This window comes from Hemicordylus capensis, chromosome 1 (assembly GCF_027244095.1).
Source record: "Hemicordylus capensis ecotype Gifberg chromosome 1, rHemCap1.1.pri, whole genome shotgun sequence".
NCBI lineage: Eukaryota > Metazoa > Chordata > Lepidosauria > Squamata > Cordylidae > Hemicordylus > Hemicordylus capensis.
In genome coordinates this window covers 329,736,327-329,760,786 of record NC_069657.1, presented here as the reverse complement: position 1 = coordinate 329,760,786, position 24,460 = coordinate 329,736,327, and the positions used below count along the sequence as shown (strand labels likewise).

At 42.0% G+C, this 24,460-nt stretch overlaps 1 protein-coding gene across 2 annotated transcripts in view; it reads right to left on the bottom strand.

Moving 5' to 3' along the window:
• CRYBG1 (crystallin beta-gamma domain containing 1) overlaps positions 1 to 24,460 on the bottom strand; it is a 158,756-nt gene that overhangs the window by 76,499 nt on the left and 57,797 nt on the right. For both annotated transcript variants that reach the window (XM_053288391.1, XM_053288323.1), the window contains exon 2: positions 14,608 to 14,749. In XM_053288391.1, the coding sequence (XP_053144366.1) occupies positions 14,608 to 14,749 (142 nt within the window). The remainder of the gene's footprint in view (positions 1 to 14,607; positions 14,750 to 24,460) is intronic.

The window sequence follows — 24,460 nt, the reverse complement described above, 5'->3', positions numbered from 1 at the left end:
TGTTGGATTATGTGCACACCAATTATGACCTGGTCAGTGCCTGGTCAGCATCTTCAGATGATGGTTTGGGGTTATCTATATTCACCTACAGTGATCTGCTTAGGATTCCACAGTGAATGTGTTTCCCAAGCTGGACAATGCTCTTAGAAAGTAATATAGAATACATAAAACTCTTCCTGCTTTCACAAGTGATTCTTAAATCAGTTTTGTTCTTCCTGTGCTTCTGTTTTGAACAATAGTATCACATCACTTGCAATGTATGTTTGATTTAATACTGTTCTGTCTTCTGCTCCATATCATTTTAACACAAAGCATGAACACATCCCAGACTAAAAAGTCTTAGTGTCACTTGTGAAAATGCCATAATTTAACTTTGAATATTTTATCATATTTCCAAAAACAAATGGAAAAATGTATCTCCCCATCCACTTTTCACTGAGCAGTTTTCCCCAAAGGCAAAAAGAATGATCTTTGGGTTTTCTCTTTAGTACTGGAAGGAATTGTTCAGATGTATAACAACATTGACAGAATGTTGACAGACTGGTTAACATTTTGATGTACAGGAAGTTAAGCAAGATAAAAGGAATGGTTGTAAATTCCACAATGCTCTATATAGCTTTTGGGAAGGGCCACAGCTCAGTGGCAGAGCCATGCTTTGCAAGTCCCAAGTTCAAACCATGGTCTTTCTGGGTAGGGCAGGGAAATATCCCTGCCTGAAACCCTGAAGAACCACTGCCAGTCAGCATAGATGAAGTGGGAGGCGCGACTTTAGCCTCAGGCTGTCCCAGCTAATTAAAAGTCTGACTTTAGAAAGCAGCCTACAGCATATAGTGAGAGGCACAACCTTTGTTGGAAGCTTACTTTGGAGTTAAAATAAATCAGAGGCAGCGTAGACCTAAAAAAAATTAGAGGTAGCACTAGAAAGCCACTCATTCAGCCAGAAGTGTAACACTGGGAGAAAGTATTTCTGTGGCAAGCCACAACTTTTAGCACTCCATCAGGTAAGAGGCTGAGAGTGGTTGTCATTTATATATTGGTCTATAAGAACAAAGTCTCCCTGACCAGGATCCCTGTCAAAGTGTCTGACTATATTGAATGTGTGTACCTAAGTTCAGTACCTAAGTTTGGTACCCACCCCTCAAGTCCAGCTATATTGCTTCATCAATGGGGAAGGGGTGTTCGTGGGAGGGATGAGTGAAGTATGCTGGGAGGTATACTCCCAGTAGGGTCACCCAAAGCGCGAAGGTCATCCCAGCTGCCCAGCTAAAGCAAGCAGGTACCTATATTGGGCAGCAACGATATAGGAAGGTGCTGGAGGCAGATGCTCATTTCAGTGACAATGACAGAGGCATCATTTCATACTGCATGGGGAAAGGCAATGGTAAACCACTCCTGTATTTTACCAAGAAATCCACATGGATAGATAAAATAGAATGATTGTCGATGTAGTGCCGGATGATGGGCCCCTCAGGTTGGATGGTACTCAACATGCTACTGAGGAAGAGCTGAGGATCTCTCAGAGTACCGATGGTGTTTATGACGCGGTTAGCCTAAAGCCTTTTGGATGCCTAGCAACTGATGTTGCCATGCGGGAAAAGAAAATCCGAAGCTGCAAAGACAGAATTACAATGGGAATGTGGGACGCAAGAAATATGAATATGGGAAAGCTTGACACAGTGAAAGATGAAATGAATCAACTATTGATTGACATCTTGAGAATCAGTGAATTAAAATGGACAGAAATGGGACAGTTTCAGTCAGAAAACCATACCGTTTACTACTCAGGACGCAAAATCCAGAGAAGGAACGGTGTTGCTTTCATGGTCAGGAAGGATATAGCAATGACAGTACTTGGATACAATGCGGTCAATAACCAACTAATATCAATTAAATTTTGTGGACAAGCCTTTAACATGACAGTTCTTCAAGTCTATGTCCCAACAACTGATGCAGAAGAAGAAGAAGTTGATGAGTTTTATGCTCAAGTCCAGTCTAAAATTGACAGAACATGCAAGCAAGATGTAATGCTGGTGGTTGAAGACTGGGATGCCAAAGTTGGAAAAGGTAAGGAGGAAAACACAGCCGGCCTATATGCCTAGGAAACAGAAACGAAGCAGGAGAATGACTTATTAGTTTCTGCCAAGCCAATGATCTCTTCATTGCTAACACATTCTTCAAACAACCAAAGCGGCGCCTATACACATGGACATCACCAGATGGAGTACAAAGAAATCAAATTGATTACAATATTGGTGCAAGGAGGTGGAAGAGCTCAGTTATAACAGCAAAGACATGGCAGGAGGCTGATTGTGGAACAAATCATGAACTGCTCATGTGCAAGTTCCAATGACATCATGTGCAAGTACTACAATGACATCTGTAAAGACCCTGAGGATGGAAATAGACATGGGAAAGCAAGGCAAGTTTTCCAAAAGATCTCTGAACTCAGAGGGAGATCCCAATCTCGAATGGGTTCCATCTCAATTGGGATGCCAAAGGACAGATAGTAACTGTTTCAGAGAAGATCAAACAGAGATGGAAGGAGTGTACTGAAAATCTGTACAGCAGGGACGTCAAAGTCCAAGAGACTCTAGAAGATATTCCCTACTTGCAAGAACCTTTAGTATGAAGATGAAGTTAGATCAGCACTCTGGTCATTACCAAGTCGGAAGGCTACAGGAATTGATGGGATAGCTACAGAAATATGGCAGGCAACAGAAGAAGAATCAGTCAAGGCTCTAATCAAACTATGCCAGTAAATTTGGAAAATGACACAGTGGCCAACAGATTGGAAGAGATCAGTCTACATAATCACTGCCCCGAGATTGTGGAATGCGCTCCCTGCTGAGATACGATCCTCCACATCTCTGACAATTTTCAAACAACACTTGAAAACCCATCTTTTCGCCCAAGCTTTCTCAGCTTCCTAAAAAAAAAATTGGGTTTTAATCTCTGGTTTATTTTAAAATTGTTTTTAAGTTTTTTGTATATGTTTTTAACTGGTTTTATGCTATTGTTAACCATCCAGAGACGAAAGTTTGGGGCGGTGTACAGATCTGATAGATAGATAGATAGATAGATAAAATAAAATAAAATAAAATAAAAATCCATACCAAAGAAAGGAGACTTTACAGATTGTGCAAACCATTGCACAATATCCTTAATTTCATATGCTAGCAAAATAATGCCCAGGATCATCCAATGTAGATTAGAGCCCTACATGGAAAGGGAAATGCCGGATTCTTAAGTTGGTTTCAGAAAAGGCCGAGGAACAAAAGACATTATTGCTGATGCATGCTGGATAATTGAGAAAGCCAAAGAATACCAAAAAGAAGTCAATATGTGCTTTATTGACTACAGAAAAGCCTTTGATTGCATCGACCACATCAAGTTGTAGAATAGCCTTAGGGAAATGGGTGTTCCCAAACATCTCATTGTTCTCATGAAAAACCTATACACAGACAGGAAGCCACAGTCCAGACAGAACATGGTGAAACGGACTGGTTCCAGATTGGCAAAGGAGTAAGACATGGCTGTATACTTTCTCCATATTTATTAAACTTATATGCTGAACTTATACTGAGAGGATCTGGATTGGAAGACTGGTTTTAAAGTTGGAAGAAGCAACATCAATAACATGCATTATGCTGATGACACCACTCTGATAGCTGAGAATGCATATGATCTGCAAGCTCTAGTAATGAGTCAAGGAACACAGTGAAAAAAAATGGGACAACTAAATGTAAAGAAGACTAAACTAATGAGAACGGGTACAGCAACCAGCCTCCGAACTGACAATGAAGACATTGAAGTAGTGGATAGCTTCTGCTTTTTAGGATCGATCATCCACAGTAAAGGATCCAGCAGTTAAGAAATATGCCGCAGACTAGCACTTGGTAGGGTTGCAATGAAGGCCTTGAAAAGGATGTAAATTCTGTGGAGCGTCTATACCTACAAAGATTAGAATCGTTCAGAAAATGGTTTTTCCCGTGACACTCTATGGATGCAAAAGCTGGACTTTGAAAAAGCAAGATAGAAAAAGCATTGACGCTTTTGAACTTTGGTGCTGGAGAAGACTTTTGAGGATACCAAGGACAGCCAGGAAAAGAAACAAATGGATCATAGAACAAATCAATCCAGAATTTTCACTTGAGGCACAAATGACCAGGCTCAAACTATCATACTTCGGACATTTTATTTGAAAACCCAGCTCCCTTGAGAAGTCCATAATGCTGGGAAAAGTTGAAGGAAAGAGAAGAAGAGGACAACCAGCAGCAAGGTGGAAGAAATCGATTATGACAACAATGAATGCACCGCTGGGCGACCTTAAAGGCCAAGTTGAAGACTGATCATCCTGGAGAGAATCTATCTATGTGGTCGCTGAAAGTCGACACCGACTTGACGGCACTTAATCAATCAATCAACCAATGTCTAAGATGATGATGATGATAAATAATTAATTATAAACTTTATTTGTTAGCCACCCCATAATAAATTGTCCTCTGGTCAGCTTACAACACGACATTAAAACATGAGATTAAAAACACACATTAAATCATAACAGACCAAAGAAAGGGGGTGGGGAATACAATACAAAAACAATTCAAAAAACATTTTTAAAAAAACCAGTTACAATCACATCACATTTTAAATGGGGAAAGGCGCTCCCTAAGGTAACCCGGTCCCAAGCCATTGAGGGCTTTAAAAATTAAAACCAGCACCTTGAATTCGTCCCAAAAACGGACTGGGAGCCAGGGCAGCTGATGAAGCACTGACATAATATACACAAAACGTCCAGTCCCAGTTAATAATCTTGCAGCCCTATTTTGTACCAGCTGCAGTTTCTGGACTGTTTTCAAAGGCAGCCTCACATACAACACATTGCAGTAATCTAAGCAAGGGGTTACCAGAGTATGAGTAACTGTGGCCAAGCTATCTCTGTCCAGGTACGGTCACACTTGGCATATCAGCCAAAGCTGATAAAAGGCACTCCAAACCACGGAGGCCATTTGAACCTCTAGTGACAGTGCTGGATCAATGAGCACCCCCAAGCTGCGAACCTGGTCCTTCAGGGGGAGTGCAACCCCATCTAGAACAGGCTTAACATCATTCACATGAGTAGAGGGACCACTGACCAGCAGTACTTCTGTCTTGTCTGGATTGAGTCTCAACATTCACCCTCATCTGGTCCATTACTGTATCCAAGCAGCAATTCAGGACTGTCACCGCCTTACCTGTGTCTGATGAAAAAGAGAGATACAGCTGAGTGTCATCTGCATATTCATGACACCTCAGGCCAAATCTCCAGATGACCTCTCCCAACGGTTTCATGTAGATGTTAAACAGCATCGGAGAAGGAATGGGACTCTGTGGTAACCCACAGCATAAATGCCAAGGGGTTGAGCAGTAATCCCCTATCACCACCTTTTGGGAAAGGGCCTTGAGATCAGAGTGGAACCACCCCCAAACATTGACTCCCACACTCAACACGGCCAGCCTATCCAAAAGAATACCATGGTCAATGGCATTGAAAGCCGCTGAGAAATCCAAGAGAATTAACTCCCCCTGCCTCTCCCCCCCCCCTGCCCCGCCGCATAGATCATCCCACAGGGCAACCAAAGCAGTTTATGTTCCAAAGCCAGGCCTAAAGCTTGATTGAAAAAGATCTAGATAGATAGTCTGTTTCCTCCAAGAGTGTCTGGGGCTGGTCAGCCACTACATGCTCAAGCACCTTGCCCAGGAAATGAATATTGGCTGCAGGCCGATTGTTCTTTATGTCCTCTGGGTCCAGACTGGATTTCCTTTGGAGTGGTCGAATAGCAGATTCCTTCAATGGAACTGGGACCACTCCCCTCTTGTTATTTAAAAACATGCTGGACCCAGCTAAAAAATTGCTTCCCTACTAGATTTAATAAGCCATGAAAGGCAAGGTTCAAGCATGCATGTGGTCAGCCAAACTCAACTAAACACTTTGTACACATCCTCGGGCACCAGTAATTGAAACTCTTTGCTACTGAGGGTTCTAATACATTCTGCCCTGGGCAAAGTGTAACATATTAAATTATAAGGCAAAATGTAGCCTTATATTCCATGACTGCATTTCTAGTTGCATTGTTTGCAAAATTAAAAATACAACTGGTCTTGTATTAACTAAAGAGGTGAAAGTTTATACAGCAAGGCCATGAATTACAAAACATACACCAACAATTTTCAGCAGGTGGCATTTGATGCCAAGAATATGAAAAGCAAACATGGCACAAAGAATTATTGTCTCAAATAATGTATGCAATGAATTACCAGGCTTCGATAAATGGAAATATAATTCCATTATTTCAGATTCACACACTGAACCAACCATTTAAAAAAACACCAAAAAACCCTGAAATTGAAAGGTTCATAGCCTGGCACAGATGTTTCCCCAGAATATTCAACATGTAAATTTACAAATCAGAAATGAAATTTATAATTCCCTCATAGCAGAGGGGAAGTTTGACGGTTGGTCTTGAGGAAAGAGGAAACAACATTATTGAGAAGAGCCAGTTTTTTGCTGGTCTTGAAGAGAGAGGAAGCAACAAGCTTTTATTTCTCTCCTAAAGAAGATATCAAGCAAGGTAACACAGCAAGGAAATAAAATCAATCAATCAATCAATAGATCAATCAATCACCAAGAAAACAAGAGAGGAAGGAGAAGCTAAGTCTGTTAAGGCTTGTAATTTTCTAGGGTTTGATTTCTGGCTGGTTGGAAGTGTTTGTGTCTTTGACAGAGGAGAAGCCTGAGTGGGGGATTCATTCCAGGTCAGTGCCTCAGCTTGTGGGAGGGGTCAAATTCCTGAGGAGGGTCAGATTGACAGCTGGTCTTGAGGAAAGAGGAAGCAACATTCCTGAGGAGAGCCAGTTGCTTGCTGGTCTTGAAGAGAGAGGAAGCAACAAGCTTGTATTTCTGTCCTAAAGACGATATCAAGCAAGGGAACACAGCAAGGAAAAGAAAAGAAAAGAAAAGACGATATCAAGCAAGGGAACACAGCAAGGAAAAGAAAAGAAAAGAAAAGAAGCGAAGCTGTTAGGGCTGGTAATTTTCTAGGGTTTGATTTCTGGCAGGCTGGAAGTGTTTGTGTGTTTGTCAAAGGAGAAGCCTGAGTGGGGGATTCATTCTAGGTAAGTGCCTCAGCTTGTGGGAGGGGTCACATTCCTGAGGAGGGTCAGTTTGACTGCTGGTATTGAATACAAGGTTCAGACCAGAGGAACTTTGCAAACAGATAATAAAGGAGTTTTGCAGAAGTTTGGTGAGAAATTCTGTGGAGGCACACAAGTGGTGCCCCTTCATCACAGAGGAGACACCCGGTGGAAGAATAAAGTGAGTACTATCCAAAGTTTGTCATTTTCGTGGAGGACAAAACTAAAAATGGTTAATTAGTTGACAACTGTACGCAGTACATAGCTTCAATCCCCATATACTCTAAATTGCCAATAAAACTAATTATGACGGTAGAATGTCAGCAGGGGAGGGGTTGCTTCCCAGTGTATTGCACAGAGTGCCTCATGTATGACTATATGCCTGAGCAGTTCTGGTTCAACCCAGTAAGCAGACGATACACCCCATCAGGGCATTGTCCGCTGGAGAGCACTGAGTGCCACTGCTTCCAGCAACAGAAGCATGCATCCTGCCAGGCAGAAAAGTCTCTGCTTAGCCCAGTTTGCAGTGCTGCCATACATATCTATCTATCTATCTATCTATCTATCTATCTATCTATCTATCTATCTATCTCACAGGCTACAGGCGCGTGCTACCCGAGCCCGGGGGGGGAAGGAGGAACGAGGGGATGGACAAGACACAAGAGTAAAGGGGGGTAATATGTATGCAGGCGCGGAGTCAGCCAAGCAGCGGCCTGGGTCCAGCCCCGCCCGCTGGCCGCTCTGCTGACGTCCAGTACATCCCAAACTAGCCCCCTTGCCCCCGCCCAGGCTACCGGTTGTCCGAGCACTTGCCAATCTTTTTCAGGCAGCATTTTCTGGCTCAACCCAGTAAGCAGATTATGCGCTGCATCAGGGAACTGCCCACTGGAGGGAGGAAAAAGAAGTTCCTCATGAAGAACTGTGGGAATGCGAATGGAATTCACTCCCGCTCACCTGCTGCCTGGATCTTACTATCCCCAGTGGCACTTAGAGCCCTCACAGCCGCCTGCACAGTGACAATCGCTGCTCTTCCCGTGATCTGGCCCTGAAGCCAAAAAGCAGCAATGGCGATTGTTATCTGGGTTCTCCGCCCCCCATCCTGTGCGCGTTAACATTAATTCTTCAGGTTGCTTAATTATCACTTCACCAGCAGGTTCCTGAAGGAGACGATGGGAGATGTAGGTTTCTAGCCTCGTTTAATGTATGTTAATACCTCTGGTATTTGTGACACCCAGTGTATTTTAGCAGACAAAAATAAGCTGCAAACTTGAGTGCGGAGAAGTTGGTGGGGGTGAGGGGGTAGGAGGATCTTCCCCTGCCTTAAGAAAAGCAATTGCCTTGCAACATTACATTAGAGCACATAACTATTAAAAATTCATGGCGATAGGGTATTTAAAATTCCTCCATGCCATATAATATTAATCCATTTAATGTAAAATTCATACCTGTAACTCAATTTGCCTCATTAATGACCCAGATCATGTATTGGTTCAATGTACAATGTTTTAAATATGATGCTGGAAATGCCCAGATTTCAGTACTTTGAGACAGCACATTAAAATTAACGTGCACATACCTAGTTGCAGTGTACTGCAGCCTTTTAATTTAATAATGCCTGCCTTGAACTTTCTATGAAGCCTTCTTATAAAATACCAGATTAAAATCCATTAAACCATTGCATAATGTTCCGAAACTTAACTTCAAGAAATAGAATACAATTCTGCATTTCTTAGCCATAAAATGATTTTTGTACTCATGGTATGGTAGATTAGCGAATCAATATGAATAATTATTCTGGATCTACCTTAATAGCCTTACTGATTTCAAAAGAGCCACTCAGCAGCCAGTGGATTCAGGACTGCACAAGCTTCATTTATTGGCTGATTGTGAATCAAATGTAATGTGACGAAATGAATTTACTTTTTATAGTCCACTTAAGCCCATTTTCTCTTCACTCTGGAGCACCCGGGGGGATATTTCCAAGATGTGGGCAGAAACACTTAAATTTAGAGATATGAGTGGGAAAGGAAACAGTCTTTTAAAAAAAACTAAAACATGGAAAACAGATGTATTTTGTGCCTTTTAAAAAATACACTTGACAGCCTTTATTGCCGAAGGACATCCATGTGTCATTTGTATGATACATACTGAGAACTGCCCCACTAAAGTCAGTTGTAAAGTTAAAATACAAACAGTCATGAAGTAGTAAAGCCAAAGTACTTGTTCATCCTTGGTCAGTGGGATTAAGGTTGCAATCCTATGTATACTTTTTTCAGGAGTGAAGCCAATGGGACTGACTTCTGCGTAAATATACATAGGATCAGATTGTGTGGCTGTGTTACAAGTAAACACATTTAAGGTCTGGATGTTAATCAGCATAGTACCCAATCTTAACAGCACTTACCTCCAAGAAAAGGTAGTTAGAACTGGGAAGTAATTCTTATTGACTTCAGTGGTACATGCATAAAGAAAATGGTTTTAATACAGTAATTGAGGTTCCAATGGATTACAGAACAAGCATGATATTAGCGGTGGATCTTGGTTCTACACTTTTTACTCCACTTTTTCACTGGACGTATCCGGTGAGTATAAGTATCCAGTGAGTTTATTTTTGAATATTTACCACTGCTAGGTCTAGATACACTTCTAATAAATTTTCTTGTGGTAATAAGCTTTTTCTTCCACAGAATCCATGTGAAGACACATCCATGTGATGTGAAGACTGCATTTTTCCTAAACTAACATGATATTTGGATTGAGTAGGTGAACTAAAATCTCACTGTTCTCATCTTAATTAAACTCTATGTGAAACTAGATACACTACTATAGTTAACTAAGGGCGTTCAACAGAATGTTGCATCGGGGTGCCAGATCCCCCAGAGCTGGTCCTGTGCCTGAGGGGCAGAAGTTGTGGGTGTACGCTCAGTGCAAAGAGCTCTTGGCTCTCAGGGAACACGTTCGTTCCATTGAAGCCAAGGTGGATGACCTGGAGAAGCTCAGGGAGGCAGAGACATGTGTGGATGAGGCCCTCAGGGATGAGGTAGAGGCATCCCACTCCAGGCTGATGGCGCTTCTGCTGTCATGGAGAATGAAGATCTCCGGGAAGGAGGACATTGGTCTAAGGAAGAGGGAAACACTCCCTTAGTAGGGACCCCTTCCTTGGGTGATACGCCCATATCCTCTCACACAGGGGATACTCCTCCAGGGGTGGGGGCCTCCAAGTAGTGGGTGATTCAATCATTAGGGGCATAGAGATATGGGTCTGTGACTTGAATGTAGACCACACGGTTACTTGCCTGCTTGGTGCAAAGGTTGCAGACGTCACACAGAGTCTAGATAGGCTCTTGGGCAGTGCTGGTGAGAAGTCAGCTGTCGTGCTGCACATTGGCACCAACAACGTTGGAAAAGGTCTGGAAGCCAGATTTAGGCTGCTAGGTAGCATACCAAAGTCCAGGACCCCCAGGGTAGTGTTCTCTGAAGTGCTACCTGTTCAATGCGCAGGGACAGCAAGACTGGCGGAGCTGAGGGGTCTCAATGCGTGGATGAGATGGTGCTGCTGGGAGGAGGGGTATAGATTCGTTAGGCACTGGGATACATTTGGGGGGAAGTGAAGCCTATACAAAAGGTACAGGCTGCACTTGAACCAAGATGGAACCAGACTGCTGGTGCTTAAAATCAAAAAGTTCACAGAGCAGCTTTTAAAATGATGCCTGGGGGATTGCCGGCAGGAACAGGGTGGTATCTGCTTTGTCCAGCAAAATCCCCTAAGGTGTGAGGGTGAACATGTTTCAGATAAACCAGAAGGGAACAGAGTAGAGCCAGGAGTTGAGCAGAAGGAAACACAGGACAGCTTGTCAAATAGGTCAAATGATAGTAAGGGGGATAGCACATGCCAACACCAGGTGTGGGACTCTGCGTATAGGTGTCTATATACCAATGTCAGAAGCCTCCAAGCCAAGATGGGTGAGCTGGAATACTTGGTTACTAATGTAAAGCAGGTTACACCCACTATATCTACTAACATAGATATAGTGGGTGTAATGGAAACCTGGTGGAATGGTGAGAACCAGTGGGACACGATTATTCCTGGATATAAACTCTATAGAAGGGGCAGGGAGGGGAGGATTGGAGGAGGAGTGGCACTATATCAAAGAAGGGATAGATTCCAATAAGCAAGAAAACCTAGGTGGACCGCAGTCCTCCACAGAATCATTATGGGTAACATACGAGGACTGAAAGGAAATGTGTTACTAGGAATGTGCTATCGCCCTCCAGATCAAAATGCTGAGAGTGATCTGGAGTTGGATAAGCAAATAAGAGAGGCGTCAAAGAGAGACACTGCTGTAGTAATGACTTCAACTACCCACACATAGATTGGGTAAATTCACATTCAGGTAATGAAAGAGAGGCCAAATTTCTAGATGTGCTAAATGACTGTGCCTTAGAACAGTTAGTCGCGGAACCAACCAGAGAGATGGCGACCTTGGATTTAATCCTGAGTAGTGCCCAGGACCTTGTACAAGATGTCAGAGTTGCAGAACTATTGGGTAGCAGTGACCATAGTGTGATCCAATTCAGCATATGTGCAAGTGGAGAATTGTCAAGGAAGTCCAACACAGATGCGTTGGACTTTAGAAGAGGAAACTTCTCAAAAATGAGGGAACTGGTAAGAAGGAAGTTGAAAGGGAAAGTCAGGAGAGTCAAATCACTCCAGAAAGCATGGAACTTATTTAAAACCACAGTACTAGAAGCAAAGTTGGAATGTATACCAAGTGGTCTGCTGGTTGTGGGCCATCTCTGGCCTCAGAGGCATGATGCCTTTCAAAACTAGTTGCAAGGGAGCAACAGCAGAAGAGAGGCCATGCACATACCTCTTGCCTGTGGGCTCCCCAGACGCATCTGGTGGGCCACTGTGTGAAACAAGATGCTGGACTAGATTGGCCTTGTGCCTGATCCAGCAGAGCTTTTCTTATGTTCTTATAGACTCACAGAAGTGGGAAGGGCACAGAAGGCCATCACATCCAGCCTCTCTGCTGACACACAATGCAGGATACACCACAGAATGAACCTGGCCCCCTTCATCTATACATGAATATAATATGTTTACTCTTTCAAGGCAGAGGCAGTGACTGGATGTACAGCAGTACACTGTTGGTACCGGTCACCGGTCACAGAGGCAGTGACTGGATGTACAACAGAAGTACAAAATATTAAAATGCAGGTAACTCAAGAAATTGAACCAACCTACATACTTCATGGGGAAGCAACAAACCCAATTTAAAAAAAAACCCAAGGCCTTCAACAAACTTGACACATTGCAAAAATTCCTTCCAGGGCTAAGTGTGGAAATGGGTAAGACAAGGGGAGCACAACCCATCCATATATATGGCTTCCCAAAGAGACTATTATATACATGCTGCCTAGTATCTTGGGCCAATTTAAACATAATGAGGACATGAGTAACTTGGAAAAACGCTTGCCTATCACATTTCTATCCTGCTCTTCCTCCAAGGAGCACAGGGCAATTGATATGGTTCTCCTCCTTACAACAACCCCGAGAGGTACATTGGGCTAACAGAACAGGAGTGACCAGTCCAGCGTTTTGATCTGGAGGGCCACCCAATGAGCTTCACAACCAAGTAGGGTTTTGACCTTGGATTTCCTTGGGCCAAGTCCAACACTCCAACCACAACACCACACTGACTCCAAACTCTTTGAGGTTTAGAGCTCTATGCTGTTCCATACAACAGGCCTCACATTTCAATGATTCTTATCCATTCAGAGTCCCATACATGTACAGCATATACGTGTCACTTTTCTATAATCCAGGTGGCAGCATGCTGTATGCAAATACTACATATGTACAGAACACTGAATGAGCAAAAAGATTTTTAGAATGTGACATCTGCCATATGGAGCCCTACAGGGGTATTTAATTTAATTTTTATTTATTTGATTGATTGATATACCACCCTTCCAAAAATGGCTCAGGATGGTCTCTGAATAGAAACAAGATGGCTTTTGAAGATCTCCATCTGGTGGGGATCCTGTTTAAATCCATGGACATGAATCAATGGAAACTTTTGTAATATGTCTTATAGCAGGTCTTAGAGAACCAGAAAGTGAGCTGATCTTCTTAGCTTTACAAGCAAAATGACAGACATGCATACCCGCAAACTTCACTCAGTACCAGTTTAGCTGTCAGTCTTGACCCTTGCCCTGTTCTGCAGCTGGATTGTCTGCTTTTTATGTTTAAAAGTAGTGCAGGAATATTCATGCAATTATTCATCCATGTGTCACCTTATTAATCTCCAAAAAGGTAATTTTTACAAAGCAAACTGCTCTGCAGCTTGGAAGTGTTCCTTGGTGACATAATGGGGAGGGAGAGCCAATCAAGCACTGTGCATAGCATAAAACAGTAGGTTATGAGAACAGGAAAATTGGCTGTTTTGCTTCTGCTTGAAGCTTGCAAATCTGCTTTTTTCCAGCGCTAAGACTTGGAGGTTTTTACTGAATATGGTGAAGCAACTTTTATAACTTCAGAATTAGGTACTTCTATACCTCTACACAAATCTTGTTTCATTTAAATGATTCAAATAGCAAGCTGTTTCCTAGGATTCAAAAGTAAGTTGCCAAAAATGGGTCAAACTCATGTTTTAGTCTTCCAGCAAAAAGCAGGTCTCCCTCAGCTTCTAACCTGTGACTCACAGCTGTTTATGGGAAACTTAGTTTATCCATCAAGCCAGATGCTTTTAAAATAAGTTATGACAAGAAGGACATTGCACAACCTTGTCTACTAGGTAATAGCTTGAGCATTATTCTCACACTAGAACAGAAATAATAAGCACCCTCCCTTCATGCTAACTTGCTGGCATGACATAGTACTTATACAAATAAGATGAATAACTTCAGAAGCTGAATGTGTTTATACACATCAACCAATATCCTAAGCCAGAACAAACAGACAGATTTTAGCCAATTTAGTTATATTGGTTTCAGTGGGTCTAACCTGAGTTGAGGGGTGAAACCAGTAACATTTCAGCTCTCCCGTCTAAACTTCACTAGAAAAACCATCTACCTGTGGAGAAAACTATGCACTCAATGAACATTCATATCCGCTTTTAAAATGCATAATCCATTGTTCCAAAGAGGAACACACAAGTGTGGCTGAGTGAACTGTTAAACTTATGTAATTTCCCCCCACTTTATGCATATTTAATGAATCCATATACTCCCAGGTGGAAAAACAGACATATGGCTTCTTTGTTTGTGATCAATATTTTCTCTAGCCATTTGACTCTTCTGCAGCACCACAGATAATACGTTTGTATGTATAGTACTAATGTATTGACTTCCCGAATTAGGAATACAGTTGACTGATTTCTTTTAAAATAAATATTGTCACCTTTTCTAGTACTTTTAATTCCCTCTTACCTTTCTAAATGATGCTGGCAGTGTCGAAGTAGATATCTCAACCATTGGGATAGCAAAAGCAAACTGTGTCTCTTGCAAAGGAACTGGAGGTGGCAGCTGATTTTCCTGAGCAACATATTGCGTGTCGGGCATGTCAAAATAACTGCAAAATATAAGGGGGGAATGTGCTGTTTAGATATTTAACCACAGACACTGTGATGGGAATATTACATTGACATTGTATTAGAGTTCATTGTGCTTAAAATTTGAAATGTGATTAAACATTCAGGAAACAAAAGTGAAACGGTAGTAACAGATGCTTACAAAATAAGATCAATAATGTAATTAGAAAAGTTACCAGACAGCTGATCGGCACTTATAATTTAGATTAAACAAATAGAATTAACATCTGGGAAACATCTGTTCTTATACAGATATGTTATCAAAGATTCAAAGAGCAATGTTGGTCTGCTTGCAGAAGATGAACTATCTCAGTGAAGAACTATGGCAGAATAAATAGAATTGTTTTAGAGTCCGATAACTCCAAGATTTAGAAATGCTTAGTCATGATTTATAGTTCTTGCAGCAGCTCTCTTTTGCTCTTAAGTCATAACTGGATAACAGGTGGCCCTTGTTATCCATGGGGTTACCGTTCCCCCAATTTCTGCGGATAAACAGTGGATAACAAGACCTTAAGTCAATACCAATTGGGATGTTAGGTTCCTGCACGGAAGAAAAGCAACAAAAAGGCAGATATGAGAGCAACAGAATACTGTGCCATGCTCTGCAGGTCTCCAGCTGTCCAGCAATGCCCACCAAAAACCCCAATTCTGCCATTTCCCCATGAAAAATTGTAAGGGACATATTTTAAAAGAAGGTTGGGCCTGGGGTTGGGGTGGGGCAAGATGTATGTAAAATACAAAATGTCAAAAAACATTAAATTAGAAAGAAAAGAAAAGAAAAGAAAAGAAAGAGAAAGAGAGAAAGAGAGAGAAAGAAAGAAAGAAAGAAAGAAAGAAAGAAAGAAAGAAAGAAAGAGCCACAAAATGTCTCTGTTCAGCAAAATGCTGGCCGGAAATAACCTCAGAGGTCATTTCCAGCCACCTATGAACTGTGAATAGGCGAATTTTAATCCTTTTTGTATCTGCGAATAATGAGGTCAGGTCTTCATTGCCCAACCACAGATATGCAAAACCATGGGTGCCTGGACTGCGGATAATGGCCACCTGTATTATTAAAGGTGAAATATGTCCAATTTTGAGAGGCATTTTCAAGTTTCAGCTGAAATTTGTGTTTAAAGCTTCCCCGCCCCCACCACTAACTTGTGACATAACACAAATGATAGGGTTTTACACCAGCTCAGGAGTTCCATTGAGATAGGCAGGGGGCGGTTGCTTCTGTATTTCAAATAAAATTTTATTTTGTTTATTTATTACATTTGTATACTGCACCTCATTAAATCTCAAAGTGGTTTACAAGAAAACAAATGGGATTATTTGTTCCCTGGCTGGTGGCCCCCTGGCAGTCCAGGGTCAGCACCTCCGCAGATTCTGCTTTCCAGAATTCAATGCTTCCCCTTTAATTGCATGGTCCAGGGGCGTAGCAAGGTTGGAGGGGGCCCAGAGACAAGATTTTAAAATGCCCCCCACCCCCGCGAAGCGAAGCTCATGAAGGAAAGAAATCTTAAATGAGGCTGAATAGTGGTAACAAAAAGCAGTAGTAAAAAATTTTGTAGTAAAAAGGATGAATACAACTGAAGGAAGCCCGGACGGGTGCGTGGCTGGGGGAGTCAGTCATGTGACTTGCCTCTGGGGGCCCCCCCAAAGCAGTGGGGCCCCAGACAACTGTCTCCCCTTGCCCTATTATAGTTACGCCCCTGGCATGGTCTTACCCTAGAATAGCTCAGTAGCTCTCAGTTTTTAAGAATGAAGCCTTTTCTGCCTAATCCTTCCTAGTTTCTCTAATTCTATTGCTTTCTTTGACTTTGCTTCATCTATCCTAGACCTGTCCCCTAACTAAAATCTCTCTCACACAAACACCCCTTTCCCTTGGTCCTTGGTTGCTTTATTTATCATCTCTGGTTGCTTTCTCAAACTGCCCCCTTAGCTAGTTACTTTAATGTAGAGAGGGAGAGGGAGCATGTCCCTAGTGCTTCTTCTCCCTCTCTACATTAAAGCCTCTTTTGTCAAGCTCCATCTCTTTTGTCATAGTTAGGAACATGCTCCCTCTCCCGCTCAACATTAAAGCTTGCTCCTTCTCTGTCTCCCTGCCCCTTTTCTAACCTGCTAGATTTCTTCTGACTCTGCTTTCCACTTAATCCTTGTCACTGTCCCTTCTTCCATGCTTCTCCTTATTTGAAAAATAATAGCACCATGTCTTCCTTTTAATCAGTATCTTTTTCTTAGGCTAAAAGTTATTTTTCCATCTGTCTTCATAGGATGCATTTTCAAGTATATGTATTATTTTATAGCTTTCATTTGAATTTTCCTGCATTTTCAACAGGAAAAAAAGTACAGAGAAGTCTATCAGGTTTCTAATCCTGCACCACCTCCTATTTAAACTATAAATTGGCCTGGAAAGCATTATTTATTTATTATTATACCACCTCATCCAAAGTCTCTGGGCAGTGGGGCAGTATAAAACAACATTAGCAACATAGAATTCTTATAAGTCAACATGAATGATCTGTCTAGCCTAATAAACTTAATAGCTCACTCCACTGACAATTCTTTCCACCTTTTTATTACTCTTCCTTGAATGTTTAATGTCCATCCCTGTATGATTGTATGTCTTTTTTTAAAAAAGCCATTTATAAATTCAAATATATTTCTAACGGTGCAGCAGATGGTGTTCATTGTATTTTGTAGAAGTACCTCCTTGCACAGAAAGCCAGTGGACTAAAATTTTGATGAGAGATCATTCAACACAAAGTAGTAAACAAGTCTTCAAAAGAGTATGGTACATAAGAGAGCAGAACAGTTTTCAGCTGACAGCTGTCAATAGATGCTGGTCTGTGAATAGTAGTGAAACATTAAAGAAAACACTCCTAATCCAGAGCACATGCAATACAGAGAAATTGATTTTAGTTGTAGATTCAGGACACATTAGAGAAAACAGCACTTCTTCAAACAATACATAAGTAGTTTATGGAATTTGCTGCCACAAGGTTAGAGAGAGCTGGTGTAGATAGTGGCCAAGAAACTGAACTATAACTCAGAAGTGCCCTGTTTGAATTTCACCTCTATCCTGATTTAGTCACATAATCTTAGGCATGCCACACCCTTCAGGCTCATTTTCCAAAAGCAATCTGGGAATAAAATCACTTTACAATATTGTTTTAAGGATTATAATACAAGTGAAGCACTTAGAGCACTTGAAAGTGCTGTAGATTCTAAGAATTATTTGGGTTACCATATTTTAAACTTAATCCAGAAAAGACTTTTGTTGGTATAGTCCTGTTCTTGATGTCTGAGGTAAATCATTTCTGAATCCCCCTCACAGCTTGGGGGTATACCACATTCCTTTTAGATGTGCAAGGGGCTTCTGTGATGAGATGCCTCTTCCAGCTGTACCCTTCTTTCCTTTAGGAACTTTATTAAAGAAGGGCTGTGACAGAAACTTGGCCACTGCCATAAATATGCACACACAGCTCCTGCCCCATACATGTTAATGGACAAACTGCCTTGCTTCACCCTGCATTACTGCTCCCCACCAGACATCTGTTCAGAGATTCTTCTTGACTTATTAGCATCTGATGAAAAAGATCTGGGTGTCATCTTTATATTAATGATACTATACATTAGAAGACTTCTCCCAGCTGAATAATATGGAAGTTAAAAAGCAATTTGAACTTTAATCAAAGTGTTTATAATTGATCAATGCAACTGGTCAATCCAGTAGGAAATCAAGACCTCAGTGTATCTGAGGCAGGTCACCAAGTGCTATCTCCCTTGTGCACATCCTCCTTCCACGTCTTCCCAGCAGGAGGGTATCTTGTTTGGGTGCCCCAATAATCTGCTGGCTGAGGTGACTGCCTCATCTTGTCTCATGGTGGGGCCACCCCTGGGTTAATCAATCTACTCTCACTTTCCCCTGAGAAACAGGTGAAAGGCACTCTAAGTCAGTTCTAAACAAACAGGATCCAAGGGCTTGGATCCGGGACAGACCTGCCACATTCTTGGGGAGCATGGGCATTGCTTTTGCTTGTGGGTGTCCTATTCCAGTGAAGCACATCACAGGCTTATACCTCACTGCCCTCTGGTGGAATGCACAGTTGGTGTTTTTTCTCTCTCTCTCTCTCTCAACTCCTTGCAGGTTTTCTTTCCCTGTGTTCTTGGGGGCTCAGCTCATGCCAAACCCTGTCTTAGAGCTACTGATGCTTTTCTGCCCATGGTTCTTTGCTGGGTGTTTTTTTTTTAATGTGTATATCTGCTATTGTAATTATAATGTTTTGGGTGGTTGTTTTTTTAAAAGGTCACTTTCCCCCATTAAATATTATAAGCTTCTTTGCGGAGGACTGTAAATAAAATTAGTAAAACAATGAGAAAAACGTAGTTTCTCTTAGCCATCAGAATATACCAAAAATATTACAGGGTTTGATCATCTGAGAGTCCATTGAAGACCCACTAGAATAATATTGCATTAAGCTTACGGAAATGATTAAAACCGTGTGAGGTGGTGGCTTTGGGGGGATTGTGCACAGCTCTTCTCCCTTGGATGTTGCTCTGACCTTCAGTCAGCCCTCCCTCGCCCCAGCCATTTAAATTATGCGTATGGCTTTTTATGAACCAGAAGTCCTGACAAGAGCTGGGGTCTGGAAGAGAGACCGCATGTCTCCAAGGGCTGACAATGAGATGGGAGGGCAAATACTTGAGCTCATCCTTTGGGCCTTTGGGCTGTTCCTGTGTGTCTTCTTCACCTCCAAGAGCCTCCCAGCTAAGTTGGGAGGAGGTGGGGGTGACCTGTGTGAGGGCCCTTCTGGCACCACCAGGCTTACATTCAGCAAGGCAAGCCAAGTTGCAGAAGGGCCAGGAGCCATCTGGACCTCAAAGTAATTGATACATGCCTTTTGTCACTATTCAAACACGATTGTAAGATATACTGCCTTTAGTCTGCCCATCATCCTAGATAACCTCAGATTCTGGATAACAAGACTGCTCTGAGTGACACTTGGCATGTAGATAGTCCGACAGATGGGGTACATTCTTTGGAAAACTACATAACCTTTGGGTGCTTGCCCGTCCTATTAACAAAAGAATGACTCAAAAGGGAGGCTGACCTAGAGGGTACCTGGAAAAACTGATACATACTGATTTGAACTTAACAATGAAATAATTAAGAGGTTAAAAATAGCTCTTATAAAGTGCAGGGAGGCCATTTTTGCCTCCTATTAAAACAGATCCCTTTTAGATGGTTTTCCTAAGGGGTATGAACAGGGGCAAAAGTATCTACATGCAGATCCTTCCTCACTGAACATTGAGAATGAGAGTAATGTTCACTCTCTCTGAATTGGTTTTGTGGTTTAGACATGTATTTATTTCTTATTTAGCATATTTATGTCACAGGGTTGTTGTGAGGAGAAACTTAAGTACGTAGTACACCGCTCTGGGCTCCTTGGAGGAAGAGCGGGATATAAAATGTAAAAAAATAATTAAAAAAACAAACTATGACAGATTCTATAAATCTAATTAAAAGCCAGGTTTTAAAAGCTGTCAGAGATGGGGAAGCTCTTATTTCTACAGGGAAAGCTTTGGGGCAGCAGTAGTGAAGGCCTGTCCCTGAATAGCCACCCATGAGCCAAAGGCAACTCCCCAGATTATTTTCAATAGGCAGCAGCAAGTCTCATATGGAAGAATGTATTCTCTTAAATACTCCAGGCCCAAGAGTATGTTGAGGGCTTTGTAGGCTATAACTAGGGATGTGCATGGAACTGGGTGGGGGTGGCTCGAAGGGGTGGGGGTGTATGTCTTTAAGGGTGAGGGAGGGTGCACTGACCCTTCCCCCACTTCCCCCCTGCCGGCGCTGGTGTCCAGTAAAATTTGTCGGGGCAGCAGTGTACCTCCCTGCTGCCCCTTCCCCTCTTTGGCCGGAAGTGGCCAGAAGCACAGGGCACATGTGCGCACACCAGGTGTGCATCCATTTGATGTGCATGAGCACAGCGTGCGCACACCCGCCTGGTACTTCTGGCCGAAGAGGGGAAGGGGCGGCAGGGAGGTATACTGCCGCCCCGACAAATTTTACTGGACACCAGAACTGGCGGGGGGATGCAGGGGGAGGGGTAAGTGCACCCCATCCTTAAAGACCTACACTCCCCCCCCCACCGCCAAAGGGTTGAATCGGCTAGTGAACCAGCCAAATGGTTGAACCGGTCCGCAAAAGGGCCTCTGAACAGGAAACATACTGGTAGTCAGTGTAGTTATTTTAATATAGGTGTAATATGGTCTCATCAAGATGGCCTGGAGTCCAACCTGACTACTGCATTTTGCATCAGTTGCAGTTTCTGGACTACATAGATAGGTGCAGGGATAATAAAGCAAGGGAGGACAATTGTCTCCAGGCCCACAGGGTCTGGGGGTGGCAGAAAATTACAAAAATGTCTGGAACTGAAGCCCCCGCCCCCCAGACCATCATTCCACCCCCATATGGAAGAATCTGCCCTTTGCCTTCATAAAAAGGGTAGAACACCCCCTTTCTGCCCCAGCCCATTTTGAAATCTCATCCCCAGGCCCACTCCAACCTTGCTATGCCCCTGACTACATACAAAGTTAGCCCCACATAGAGCACATTGCAGCAGTCATGTCTGGAGGCCACCAGCATATGCACTACTGTTCTGAAGTTGTTTATCTCAAGAAACCGATCCAGCTGGTGTATCAGCCAAAGTGGATAGAAAGCACTTCTGGCCACTGTCTCAGCCTGAGACACCAGAGAGAGGTTTGGATCCAGAAGCACTCCCAGACTGCGTACCTGTTCCTTCTGTAGCTGGATCTGATTTGCCATATGGTCTAATTGACGTCTAATTGGTTGGAATCACATAGCCAGCAAGGAGATGTGGTTTGGAAAAAATGGCACTGAAAGCACAGTCAGGGCTATGAAAAGGCACCAAAGCAGTGAAAAATTTGGAATTTGGGGGAGCATGTGGGAGCCCTAAAAGTCCTGTTTTCACTATGAAATATCTGCTTGTGAAAATTCAGTGCAGCACTACTTGAAACTGAGAGAGAGAGAAATATTGAAACTTTGTATGAATTTTGCCACCCAATTGACATTACATTAATATACTCATAATTTGAGTCAGCTATGTGAACTCCCCCCACCCCCCAATTTAAGGAAGAACTATTGTCCACACAACACGGTATATGCATTTTTATTCACACAGAACTCTTTCTCAATCTGCATGTTCAAACCTTTTTTCTTTTTTAAAAAACTCTGATGCTTCTGAGTGAGGGCACAGACATGATTAAGTTCTATTTAACCTTTCCTGCATCATTTTAGAGACCTAAGATGGCACTGGAGAAACTTCTTGCAGAATACACAGAGCTAAAGTGCAGTTGCACCATGAAGTCATGTGTCACTCACTGAATACTCGAAATACAGATCCAAGTCCCAAGATTTGTCTTCTAGCAGATGACCCTCTATCATCATAGCACTGAACATCTAAAACGGCCGGACCTAATGTCAGACTACTGGTCTATCTAGGTCAGGTATATCTAGGTATATTAACCTGCAGCAGTTCTCCGGGGATCTTTCCCAACACTTTCTGGAGATGCCCTGGGAATGGGAAGAACCCAAGAGCTTCCCATGCAAAGCTTATGCTCCACCAGTGAGCTATGACCACATTCCCAACATCAAGATACTTTATTTAATGCATTTATTTATGTTTACATTTATATACCACCTTTCATCCAAAGCCCCCAATACAAAATGTTATACTGACATTATAGTAATATTATTATTACAAGCCGACCCCTGCACAGAGCATCTCTTAGGGGCCGGCTATCTCTCCTCCTCCCCCCCCCCCCCCCAGTCTCTGGCCGGGCCCGCCACCTCGTCTCGCCTCCACGGCTGCCCGGCCATGGCCCACTACTGGTTTTAATGCTGTTTTAAAATAGTGTTTTAAATTTTTTAAATTGTAATGTTTTGAACTTTTTGTTTTTGTTTTAACTAATGTTCTACTTTTTTTGTTTTTATTTTGTTGTAAACCACCCAGAGACTTAAGTATTGGGCGGTATAAAAATATGTTAAACAAACAAACAACAAATTTCAAAACTTCACACTTCTGTACTCTGCATCCCAATCCAGCAAACTGCAAAAACAGAAATCTTTTTTAATTCTTCTATTTTCCCTACTAGGGAAAAACACAAAAACACAAAACAGCACCATGGAATGATGGGGTAAGTGTGAATTTGTGAGCCAGCACCCAAGGTTGATTTTCTAGATTTGTGCCAATGCACCAGCTTAAAGGTTGTTAATATAAAGTTTAATTGATATTAAATTATATTAACAATTGGTTGATACTACTGAATTAGTTTCAGATCACTATAATACATTTTCCTATTATTTTACTGCAAGGTATACAATAATTGTAAAATATATTTAATTACCTGTCCCCTCTCTCTTCTTCCCCTACTTTAAAAACCAATATTTTCCTAAATACTATAAAAAAGAATTTTTTTTTAAAAAAATGCATTTGCCCATTCATTCTGCACGGCCAGTTTTCGTGCAATAAAAATACATTTTTATACACAATCTTCATCCCTCGCCCCAAAGTTTTGCTTTTGTTTGAACATTAAATTATCTCAGGGCCCAATGAGACATGATCCAGAGATGAATAAATCTCCATCTCTTTGAAACATGTGCAAACATACTTTTTATATACTTTTTTTTTTTTGCTTTGGGGGCAGATTTTAACTAGGAAAATGGCATGAGGAAAGGGCTAACCCTTTTCCCGCCCTGATGCCATTCTTGCTGTTTTTAAAAGTATTAAAGAGATGGATATGCACTATCACCACTTCTAATTTAGTCCTCAGACTCAAGCAGCAGTATATTGTGCCTGAGACAAAGCAGTGCTCCCCTTGGTCTGACAGAGGGGTCTTCATTATGGATTGGAAAGTGTGATTGCACAAGTGCCCAGCAGCACCTCTCTCTCCCATCCCCCGCTGCCCTTGTGCATCATAAACGGCTGTCCTGCAAAATCAGAACTCAGCATCTGCTGCCTTTCTTCTCCAGCTGAAGACTTCACCATTTTAAAGATGCCGATAATCAGCTGATGATGATACAGCAACCTCAGTAAACCTGAAAGGGCAATCCTTGCTTGTTAGTTTGTTAGATTTATATCCCAATCTTTCAGGCAGGTTCAGGGCAGCTTACAAAATTAGAATATAGATAGATAGATAGATAGATAGATAGATAGATAGATAGATAGATAGATAGATAGATATACACATACACACACACACACATAAACACACACACACACACGGGGCTCACAATCTTTTTTTAAAAAACAAAAATTTAGAAGGATTTGCAAGGATCTATTAAGCCACCAAGAAAACCCTGAATATAGGGAATACCCCTCATCCTCAAGAAATATCAGTTTAATGATCAAAGTAAGTTAGACTTTGCACAATCAAATACATATCCAGCAACTGTCAGCAACTTCCATTTTAGTTGCAATACAAACGGATCCCCACATTCCTATCCTGTGTTTTTAATCTTTGCTTCTAAAGGTCCCTCTTATGTTTCACAATGAACTGCCCAGCTGTTTGAGACCCATGAAAAAAGAACTGCCAAAGAAGAAAGTACCATTTCCCTTTTAGGAGAGCAAGGCAGATCGCAATATTTTTTAAAAATGCATTATGTACATTTCCTCCAATATTGT